Genomic DNA, 12,004 nt, shown 5'->3' with positions numbered 1-12,004 from the left:
AAAGCTGGACTGGCCCTTCAAAGGTGTCCAGGATTAAGTAAAGCTGGGCTTTTGTACCACTGCATCAACCAATCAATAAATGTGGGCTGTCCCAGAGAAAGATTGCCACCTTGAGTGAGGCAGCTCCCCAAAACATTCGTGCTTGCTAAAATGCAGATTCCCAATCCCCTAATCAAATATATCTAATGAGGCTTCAATGTCTGAATTATTTTTTAAATGCCTCAAGTGATTCTCATGTGCAGCAAATGCAGGAATCACTAATCTAACAGAGACGAAATCCATTCATTTTTCTATATATTCCAGGTTCTATCTTTGATTCAAAACAGAGCTTTAGTAGCTGTACCTGGATATCAGTAGCTTGCTTAACTTCTTGTAAAAGTATCAGTCTTAATTTACGTTTTAATAGATCAACTCAATTCTCATAAAAGGCTAGTATATTTGGCTATTTGAAAAACTTTGCAATTGTCCGTGTTATTGGCATTGTCCTAATTATGTTATTCACTGTTTCTTATTAAATAGCCCATGAGATAAATTTTAATTTTCTATTTTAAGTTTTTCTAATTTAATTAGTGAAAGTAAGTTCCTCTTTCAAAACTCTTTCTTTTTACCAACTAGTAGGAAATATATAATCATTTTTCCTTGACTGAAAATAAACTCAACAAAATTACTTATAAGTCTAAATTTTAGTGAAATTGCTGCTACTCTTCCAGTACTTCCTCCTCCACAGGTGGCACTCTAAGCAATCCTTGAGTGGTTTGACTTTGGATTCTTATTTTATCATCATGAAGTTATACGTGTCATGCCAGTTATCAATGCATTTCCTCTCTGATACAAACTCACCGTTTATTACAGTTCTGTGATAATGGATGAAATTCCCTTAAGTATTAATCCTTTACAGCGAGAAAGATGTTTAATATTCTCATTAGAGGATGCTCAAGGGACATTGCAGGAAGCAAAGATTCTCCTGCTGTTTCCTGCTGCTACATGATGGGTTAGTAAGATATACGGGGGTAGTCTGCCCTAGGCCGTCTTCCCAGAATGCACTATCCCCTGGCAATCTGTTGGTCCCGGACCAAACTGGCTGTCACTTTCCCGTGGTTCTTCTGATGGATACTTCTCCAAGACTCTTACCACAACAGCACCCCTACTCCCTCTTCATGCCGGCACACCTGACCACCTACTTGCCTGTGTGCTTTCTCTGCCTTGAAGGCTTGCTACTGGGGTCACTTTTCCTTCTGCACACCTGCCCATCTGGCCACTATCTGAGGTCCCCCTCACAGATAGCTCATGTTCCAGGGACCCCAGCCCTATCTGCAGGCCTATGCATGTAGCCACCAGGTGGAGCACACCTATAGTCTGCCTCTATTCTAGATATTTGGTTTCTACTTGCCCAATGACCACAGACCAGCTTTTGTCCAGGCAACTAGTAAACTTCTCTGGCATCCAGTGGATTGCAACAATACCTTTTTTAATGAAGTCTAAACCCCAGCCTTGGGAAAGGGCACCTCATTGCAGTTTGTCTCCCTTGAGTGCCTTGCCTCAGCCCTAGAATACCATAGAGAGTTTTCTTAAATTTTATAATTAGTTTTTTATCAGAGTTCAGTAATTCTGTATATTAAATTTCCCCTATTTAAATCACTGTTTGGTTTCTGTCTCCTGATTGGACCCAGGTTGACACTCAGACATTTTGGGATAATCTAAAACTTGTAATAAGCTTCTACTTGGTATTGAAATAAATGGCATAAAAGTTTCTGAGGGAAAATAATTTTGTGGAAATAATTTTTAATTACATAATCTATTCAATGTATTAACATTTTTAATAAAGAGTATTATTTTTTAAATAAAGGAGAATTCACTATATCCCTAAATATGCAAATAGACTCGGTATCAGAAGATCACTTATTGGTTAAAATTGGCAGAAACAGTACTAGGAAGGGTTATTCCTGAATTCAGAGAAATATTAGAAAATAGCATCCCTCTTTTTTAGTGCCCAAAATATAAAATGGTAATGTAATCAAAATAGTCTCTCTTTAGTTATAACTTTTTTAGGGCAGTGCCTCTAGCTTACCAATTGCTTTCTCCTCACAGTTATTAAACCTGGACTAGAAAGAATTCACTTCGTTTTAATTTATTTTCTTGTGGTCAAAGAACGATATTTGGCAGCAGGGGTTTCGTAGTTTACTTTTCTCAGGCTCAACTAAACTTTAACACCAGATTCACATTCCAAATAACCTATACATGTTTTATTCCTGGTATAATTATTCAGCACCACTGTGAGTGAACTTCTGAAGGAAATAGATGAACTAGTTAGTCAAGTGTAAAGAAAAACATTTAACTTAAAGCAAGCAGACAAACGCAACTGCTGTGCCTTTTAGAGACAGGAGCAATCATTTCAGGAAAGTTCTCTCAATTTGATAGTACAAAAGTAATGTGGTGATGGAAATAGCCTGAGGAATAGAGGGAGAAACAGAATTTTTAAAAGTACAGAAAAATAAGAAATGGGGAAAGGATTCCCTATTTAATAAATGGTGCTGGGAAAATTGGCTAGCCATAAGTAGAAAGCTGAAACTGTATCCTTTCCTTACTCCTTATACGAAAATTAATTCAAGATGGATTAGAGACTTAAATGTTAGACCTAATACCATAAAAATCCTAGAAGAAAACCTAGGTAATACCATTCGGGACATAGGCATGGGCAAGGACTTCATGTCTAAAACACCAAAAGCAACTGCAACAAAAGCCAAAATTGACAAATGGGATCTCATTAAACTAAAGAGCCTCTGCACAGCAAAAGAAACTACCATCAGAGCGAACAGGCAACCTACAGAATGGGAGAAAATTTTTGCAATCTACTCATCTGACAAAGGGCTAATATCCAGAACCTACAAAGAACTCACACAAATTTACAAGAAAAAAACGAACAACCCCATCAAAAAGTGGGCAAAGGATATGAACAGACATTTCTCAAAAGAAGACATTCATACAGCCAACAGACACATGAAAAAATGCTCGTCATCACTGGCCATCAGAGAAATGCAAATCAAAACCACAATGAGATACCATCTCACACCAGTTAGAATGGCAATCATTAAAAAGTCAGGAAACAACAGGTGCTGGAGAGGATGTGGAGAAATAGGAACACTTTTACACTGTTGGTGGGATTATAACTAGTTCAACCATTATGGAAAACAGTATGGCAATTCCTCAAGGATCTAGAACTAGATGTACCATATGACCCAGCCATCCCATTACTGGGTATATACCCAAAGGATTATAAATCATGCTGCTATAAAGACACATGCACATGTATGTTTATTGTGGCACTATTCACAATAGCAAAGACTTGGAATCAACCCAAATGTCCATCAGTGACAGACTGGATTAAGAAAATGTGGCACATATACACCATGGAATACTATGCAGCCATGAAAAAGGATGGGTTTGTGTGCTTTGTAGGGACATGGATGCAGCTGGAAACCATCACTCTCAGCAAACTATCGCAAGAACAGAAAACCAAACACTGCATGTTCTCACTCATAGGTGGGAACTGAACAATGAGATCACCTGGACTCAGGAAGGGGAACATCACACACCGGGGCCTATTATTGGGAGGAAGGAGGGGGGAGAGATGGCATTAGGAGTTATAACTGATGTAAATGACGAGTTGATGGGTGCTGATGAGTTGATGGGTGCAGTATGCCAACATGGCACAAGTATACATATGTAACAAACCTGCACGTTATGCACATGTACCCTAGAACTTAAAGTATATATAAAAAAAAAAAGTACAGAAGCAGTAATGCCTCGTCTTGCAAGGGAGAAATTTAAATTGCAAATTCAAGTTGTAAACAGGCAAAAAAACAGAAGTTCCCTCTCTGGAGCAACTGGGCAGCAACAGAGAAGACACCTATAAACATCAGTATTTGGATATTCATTGCCCTATACTTGTCATTAGATAGGACAACCAAAAACTCAGTGACTCAGAGCAGGTAAAACTTTATTTTTCTTTCAAAAACAGTTCATAGGCAAAAACCCATTCAGGATGGAAGGCAGTACTGCTCCACATGGTCAACTAGGGACTAGGGCCTTTTCTCCTTGTTGCTTTAATATCCCCTAGGATGCTGTCCTTCTCAACAAGGCAGAAGCTAGCTCTCATGCACCCTATCAGCATTTCAGCCCTCAAGAGTATGAAAAATAGGAAGGGGAGAGAAAGAAGCTTCCTTTTTAAGAGGTGACAAGCAAGTCGCATTTATTGGGAGGTTGCTCCAAGGGAGGGACTAGTTGAGAAACCCTTTGCCCTGCTGATACTTAAAATGGTAAAAGTGGTTCTATTACTTAAAGTAAAAATAGAGGTTAATACAGGCAAACAATTAACACTCTCTGTTATAGCCACAAGTTAATTTAAAATGCCTCACTGTCCCATCATGCTGCAAGTTAGCCTGCTGCCAGCAAAATTTGTTCACATACACAGAACTTTAAATGAGATTATTTAGGCCTTGCTCTTAAAGAACAACTGCTGACCAATGATCATTAACAGAGGTTTGCAGGGAGCAAAATCATACTTCCCTATTCCAAAATAGCTCCATAGAGACAATAATGAATCTAGATGGAAAGAACAGGATTACTATTTTTTAAAAAACAGAAAACAATTTTTAAAAATTCTTTGGAAAATGTTAGAAAGTGTTCTTAAAAGAAATTGAAAAAGTCAGCAAAAAAACAATGAAGTCAAGGAAATCTCCAAAAAAGTGTTTGGAGAATTGAAGGTAAGAATGAAAACAGAAAACATAACTAAATCCAATAATTAACAAGGAGGTCCAATACCAAATGATTTTGGTTTCCATGAAAAGAGACAACAGTGAAGAAATGTTACTGAAAACATTTTATAAGAAAATTTCTCAGAATAAAAGGATATGAGTTTACAGAGTGAAAGAGCCCATCAAGAATTAGCATAATAAATGAAAATAAATCATACAGTAAAGTATACCAACGTGGTATTTTAGAACACCATGAGTAAAGATTGTATCATAAAAGCTTCCAGAGTTGAGGAAAAATCAGGTCATAAATCAGATGTCTTCTGACTTCTCAATAGCTATATGGAATATATTAAAACAGTAGATAAATTCCTTTAAAACGGGAGGAAAAATAACACTTTACCCAGCCTGCTATGCCCAGCCAAACTATCAATCAAGTGTGAAAATAGTTTCAATCAAGTGTGAAAATAGTATCAATCAAGTGTGAAAACAGACGGTTTCAAGAATACAGGAGTTCACTCAATAGTTTACTTCCTATACATCATTTCTTAGGCAGTTCCTGGAGGATGTGCTCCAACAAAATGAGGAAATAAAAAAGAGAACATGAGTCAACGAAGTAAAGACAGGGCAGGAAGGCAAGTCTACAGATTTGAGAGCATCCATTGCTTGTTGTAGTGGGTAGCAGGTCCTGTCACTGTCCTGTCAGTATCACGAGGGCCCTGCCACTTTAGCACACTCTGAACAACTTCCAACTGCCTGATATCTGTTTCCTTTTACCCAGGCTTTTTCCACAACCATCGAAGGTTACTCTGATTTGCAATTGGCAGGATAAACTGAAGATAACACCTTACAGAAGCAGACCTCAATTAACAACTGATGGAAGTATGTATAAATATCCCAGCTCCCTACCCTGAGCTATGATTACTCTGAGGTGCGAGTTCACCGTCTTTACCAGTTTCCCTTGGGATGAGACTTCAGTCATCCTAACTAGCTTCCTAACATATCCTATTTGGTTGCCTTTGTTTTCATATCTCACTGCCTTTCTCTCCTGGTGTTTCCTGCACCTCCTAAACAAATTACCTACACTTTAATTCTTGTTTCAAGGTCTGTTTCTAGGGCTTTGGAAGAAAGGTACATGAGAATAAGAAAGGAATTAATAAAGCATATGATATCTCAAGATTTGGAATACATTTGGTAGACTGAAAAATCTCTTGGAGCATTTAGGAGAAAATGTAAATAGGAATATAGAAAACAAAACAAGCAAGCAAACAAACATTACTGGAAAAGGACATTATAGACAACATATTAAAACAAAAGAAAGGAAACATGCTCACAAAATACTATTTGGTATACTGCATAGTCATAACCTGTAAAAGTTATTACTGATGTAACCAAAATTATGCAATAATTATATTGAAAGAAATAGGAAAAGCAGGTGGTATATTAGAAGATGATTAAATATCTATAATCAATAGATAGCAGCTAAAATGAATAATCTAAGACAAACAGAAAAAACCTATTATCTTAAAATATGAAGGTAAATATCAGAAAAAAAATGTTGCAAGATATGACAGTGGTTCTCTGGGAGTAGGGAAAGGGAATTGTGTACACCAGATAATATGCTAATTTGTTAAACATGAATATATCTTAATTTTAAAAATAAATAAAGTTGATAGGTCAAGAAATAGATGCATTTCTAACATGGTTTACAATTTATAGAATTATGCACAAAGTTAAAATCTTAAATGTGAAATTTAAATTTAAAATGGAAAGAGAAAAATGGATAATATAATGGAAGTAAGCTCTCTATACTTACCTTTATTGTTTTAATATTTGTTAGAATATATATATGTATTTATTTTAAATAATTTTTAGAGGGATTTAAATGAAAGGATAAATTAAAGAATAGAAGGATAATTTAAATCTATGTGAAAATAAGTCAACACTACTCCTTTATATTAGTAAAGAATGGTAAGAAAGGAAAAATAAAGGGCAAAGGGCTAGTATTTAAAAACCTCAACTGTTTCTTCTGTACTCTTAAAGACTGAGACTTGGGGTGGATAACTCTTTGTTTAAGCATGTTAATAACATGAAAATATAAGCATACATAATTACCCATCTTATCCACTCATAAAATGGTGTGGAAGGTGACTTTCTGGATAGTGGAAATTTTAATTTTATTTATGAAATTAGTTCATTTACAGTTGGTGGAACAGAAGATCCTCAGCACCACTTGTCCCCACAAAAGTACAACTTGCAATTATTCAAAGACAAGAACACCACCTTGAATTCACCAGAATCTGAGAGAGAAGAGGAGAAAGCTCCTACAACAAAACCACAACTGGTAAAATGGCCATTTTAGACTGTGCCACCCTCTCCCCTAAGCTGGCATAACCACCACTCACGGAGAACTTCCCTGGACCCACAGTTTCCAAGGTGGGAGGAGGGAACTGGAAGTGGACATTCTACCTTCCCACTGGTCTGGGAATTTTCATGGGAAGCCCACTGCAGTCCTGTCCCACAGGAAGCACTGGGAATGCCAGGAGGGCTGAACCACCCGGGGTGAATTGAAGACAAGTGGGGGGAAGGGGTGCTTATCACAGGAACTAGCATGTGGATCTTGGTGGCTACTCTGCATATAAATCAGCTGGGCATCACACGAAGGAGACTGGACAGTGCCATAGTGCTTCATGGGATACAACCCATGGCAAGGCCTGAGTCCCTGGTCAGATTTCCCACACAGCCCGGATGCTTACATGGAACTTTCCCCTGACCTGGAAGCAACTGAAAAGTCAGTGATGAAATTCTGGTGCTCTCTTAAGTCTTCCCCAGACCTGGAAACCACTGCAAGTCTGTGTTTAAGTTCCTGTGCAAGCTATAAGTTCTGGTACTCACAATAAGTCTTCCCCAGACTGGGAAACAATGAAAGGGCAGTGATTTAGTTCCAGGGAAGTGTTTAAGTTCTGGTGCTCAATATAAATCCTTCCCAGAATGGGAAGCAACTACAGGCCAGCAAATAAAGTTCTAATGTTAAGTAATAAAAGTCTAACACCACCAAAGAACACCTGCAAAAGTTGGAAGAGGTGGCCATTTCTTCGAATGCACAGGCATCAATGTAAAGACACAGGATTGAAAAAAAATCAGGGAAAAAAACCAACAAAGCTCTGGTAATAGACCCTGAAGAATTAAAGATCTGTGAACTGTCTGACAAATAATTAATAATAACCCTCTTTTAAAAGTTCAGGGAATCACAAAAAAATGAATAGAAAATTAAATACAATTTATAAAACAATCTAGAAACAAAATAAGAAATCTGACAAAGAAATAAGAACAATTTTTATTTGATGTCTGTTTTTTAGAGATGGGGGTCTCACTTTTTCACCCAACTTGGAGGGCAGTAGTATGATCATAGCTCAATGCCATCTCGAATTTCTGGTCTCAAGTGATCCTTCAGCCTCAGTCTCCCAAGTGACTGCTACAGGCACATGCCAGAATGCCTGGCTAATTTTTAAATTTTTTGTGGAGACAGGGTCTCCCTATATTGCTCAGGCTGGTCTCAAACACCTGGGCTCAAGCGATCCTCTCCCTTTGGCCTCTCAAAGCACTGGGATTACAGGCATGAGCCAACATGCCCAGCCTAGGAACAACTTTTAAAAACCAAATCGAAATTCTAGAAATAAATAATGCAATAACTGAACTGAAAAACTCAACAGAAAACTTCATCAGCAGACCTGATCAAACAAAGGAAAGAATCAGCAAGCCTGGGCCCTAACACAGTGCCTTATGCCTATAATCCCAGCACTTTGGGAGGCCAAGGCAAGAGTATTGCTTGAGACCAGGAGTTTGAGACCAGCCTGGGGAATATAATAAGACTCCTTGTCTCTTAAAAAAAAGCCAGCCATTGTAGTGCATGCCTGTAGTCCTAGCTCCTCAGGAGGCTGAGATGGGAGAGTCATTTAAGCTCCAGGGTTCAAGGTTACTGTGACCTATGGTTGTACCACTGCACTCTAGCCTGAGTGACAGAAAAAAAAAAAAAAGATTCAGCAAGCTCAAAGACAAAACACCCACGCCACTTTCAGCAATAAACAGATAATCCAGACAGTAAATCAACAAACAAACTTTGGAGTTAAACTACACACTATACCAAATGGAACAAATTGATATTTACAGAACATGTCATCTAACAGCTGCAGAAACACATTTTCTCATTACCACATGAAATATTCTCCAGGATAGACTCTATGTTAGGCCATAACATACAAAAGTCACAACAAATTTTTAGAAATCAAAATTACACCAAGTACCTAAAAACTTTTTTGTTTTTTGCCATAAGTCACAAACCCATACCTAATACCATACTGAATGGGGAAAAGTTGAAAGCCTTTCTTCTAAGATCTAGAACAAAACAAAGATGCCAAGTTTCACCACTTCTATTCAACATAGTACTGGAAATCCTAGTCTAAGCAATTAGACAAGCAAAAGGGGAAGAAAAAACATTCAGATTGGAAAGGAAGAAGTCAAAATGTCCCTGTTTGTAGATGACATTATCTTATATTTAGAAAAACATGAAGACTCCATCAAACAACTGTTAGAATTGATAAATAAATTCAGTAAAGTTGCAAGATTCAGCATTAATACAAAAAAGTTAGTGATATTTCTGTAAGCCAATAGAGACTGGCCGATGCCATAGTTCTTAGTCAACAGATAGGACCATACAGAAAAGGCAATTGTAGAAGAGACCATCTGTACCCTGGCCATATGCCCTTGACCTACTCTAGAGATTACTGCAAATGGTCTCATAGGTGCCATTGGTTACCCATGTCTTTCTGCGTAATGGTAATCCCCAACCTTGGAGCCTGCTTAGCCAGCCTACAGTGTAGATCCCTTGGGTCTGGAAGCCATTGCTACTGGGGCAAAACTTCACCGGTGAGAGAAGAGAATAGGCAGAAAAATACCCAGGTCTTCATCCTGAGGAAGACAACTCAGAGTTGGATTCGACATGCTCTCAGATGATTCTAGCATGATTGAGTCCCAGTTGGCAATGAAATAACCCCCTCAACAATGTTCCCTCATGGGTTTTCTTCTCTTCCCCATCTTACTGCCCACTCACTCACAGTGTTTTCTGGAACCACCTTTCAGGGAAACTAGTTGCTCACAAATTCTTGGATCAGGAGAAATTCAAAAATAAACATTAAACCAAGAAATTCCTAGTAGCTTCATAGGTAATGGCTTTTAAGATCATAGATAGATATGTTTGATGCTAAGTGGGTGTCTTAATCTATTTTCTGTTGCTTATAACAGAACATCTGAAACTGGGCAATTTGTAAACAAAAAGAAGTATTTTTTACAATTCTCAAGGCTGGGAAATCCAAGTCCACGGCTCGGCATCTGGTGAAGGCCTTCTTGGTGGGGACTCTGCAGGGTCCCAAGGTGGCACAGGGCATTACATGGCAAGGGGACTGAGCATACTAACTCAGGTATCTCTTCCTCTTCTTATAAAGCCACCAGTCCCACTTCTGTGATAACAGCTGCGGAAACACATTCTTCTCATTAGCACATGAAATATTCATCTATGAATGGTTTAATCCATTCATCAGGACAGAACCCTCATGAACCAGCCACCTCTTAAAAACCCCGCCTTTCAATAGTTCCACACTAGGGATTTACTTTCAACGCGAGTTTGGAGGGGACAAACATTCAAACTATAGCAGTGGGTTTCTCCAACAGCTCCACCTCCTCTGTTACGTCTAAAGTTCAGTGAAAGCCTGCCATAATGCCATTTCCTTCACAGAACTTTGGGAAAATTAAGCCAAAAAGGACAGTGTTCAAAAGGCCAGATTTCTGTGTGCAGGGAGAGAAAAGACAGCCAGAGGAGCTGGGATAAGAGTGAGAAAGAGACTGCACAGGAAGCAAGAGTCAGAATAAGTGATGACTTAAAGGAATAAAAGCTTCTAGAGTATCCAGAGATATAAGGAAGTTTGATATGGGGTATCTCTTCCTGTGTGAGGCAGTTGCTCAATCTGTTTTAATTTAATATTAAGGAAAGTGGTGACCAAATCAGATAGAAGACTTGAGAATATGCAGAGGGCTGACATGCGGGCTTGATCTTCATCTGTCTGTCAAAGTTCCTTCTCTGGGGTTGGAATGAGGAGTTCAGACATAAAAGTAAACTTCCTTCATGGAAGGCAGTAGTGGAGATGCGGCATGAGTGAAAGAGACAACATGCACAGGGGCTCAGGGGAAAGCGTGACTCCCCCAGAGGGGGAGAATGGATGAGGCTTTGGGGGTGTGTTGACATTTAACTTCACCAGGGAGGACGTGAGTACAGTGCACACATGAAACTGTGGAGTAAAGGCAGTCTGTCCAGGATGAGAACCCAAGTATGGCCAGGCATGGTGGCTCACACCTGTAATCCCAGCACTTTGGGAGGCCGAAGCGGGCAGGTCACTTGAGGTCAGGAGTTCAAGACCAGCCTGGCCAAAGTGGTGAAACCCCGTCTCCACTAAAAATACAAAAATTAGCCAGGCATGGTGGTACGCACCTGTAATCCCAGCTACTCAGGAGGCTGAGGAAGGAGAATTACGTGAACCTGGGAGGTGGAGGTTGCAGTGAGCCAAGATCACTGCACTCCAGCCTGAGCAACAGAGTGAGACTCCATCTCAAAAAACAAACAAACAAACAAACAAAAAATCCAAGTACCTATTTTTTGTGGCCCAAACAGTAAAACAAATGTATTAACTTTATATTATGGATTTTTAAGGACGCTTATTTCACAGAGTCCTAAATGACCACAAAGACAAAATAGTTTTTTATAATGTACATTTTTAATTGAGAAAAAAATTGTGCTTTGTGTCTTGAAAAGCAAAAATATAAGCCACACACAGGATGATTAATAATTTCACAATCTCAAAGCACCAAACTTTAGCAAATTATCATTTCTAGATATTTATTATGATGAATATCACTGCCAAATTGACAGTAGATTTGCTAAACTGATCTGTATTGATTTGCAAGAGGCAAGCCAGCAAGGCACCTTTTCCTCCTTCTTTTGAGAAAAATTATAGTTCTTTATCCAAAGTGGATTGTCTTGCCCTGTCTCTCTGTAGTTCCAGTTGTTCAATTTCCAGAGACAGCTTATACACCTCCAGGGCCATTTTCACATCCTCTGGGTTTGGAAGACACTGCATGAGTCTTTTGCCTGCGAGCACTTGTTCACAGCCTTCAGGGGTCTCCTAAAAGAGATATAAGTGGTG

At 38.8% G+C, this 12,004-nt stretch overlaps 2 protein-coding genes across 5 annotated transcripts in view; both read right to left on the bottom strand.

Moving 5' to 3' along the window:
- LOC105484870 (zona pellucida sperm-binding protein 3 receptor-like) overlaps positions 1-7,291 on the bottom strand; it is a 38,751-nt gene extending 31,460 nt beyond the window's left edge. Inside the window, exon 1 of one of the 2 annotated variants that reach the window (XM_011746947.3) lies at positions 7,157-7,291. In XM_011746947.3, coding sequence (XP_011745249.1) covers positions 7,157-7,215 — 59 coding nt within the window. In that variant the 5' untranslated portion in view covers positions 7,216-7,291. The remainder of the gene's footprint in view (positions 1-7,156) is intronic. The other variant, XM_011746944.3, reaches the window with a different exon arrangement.
- Positions 7,292-11,680: 4,389 nt separating this feature from the next.
- The window catches only part of LOC105484869 (complement component 4 binding protein alpha), a 40,356-nt gene continuing 40,032 nt past the window's right edge, over positions 11,681-12,004 (bottom strand). For all 3 annotated transcript variants that reach the window (XM_011746941.3, XM_011746940.3, XM_011746942.3), the window contains exon 12: positions 11,681-11,983. In XM_011746941.3, coding sequence (XP_011745243.2) covers positions 11,810-11,983 — 174 coding nt within the window. In that variant the 3' untranslated portion in view covers positions 11,681-11,809. The remainder of the gene's footprint in view (positions 11,984-12,004) is intronic.

The sequence above is a fragment of the Macaca nemestrina genome, chromosome 1 (genome assembly GCF_043159975.1).
Source record: "Macaca nemestrina isolate mMacNem1 chromosome 1, mMacNem.hap1, whole genome shotgun sequence".
NCBI classification, from domain to species: Eukaryota; Metazoa; Chordata; class Mammalia; order Primates; family Cercopithecidae; genus Macaca; species Macaca nemestrina.
The sequence above is the reverse complement of the archived record's forward strand: the minus strand, read 5'-3'. Positions and strand labels throughout refer to the sequence as shown.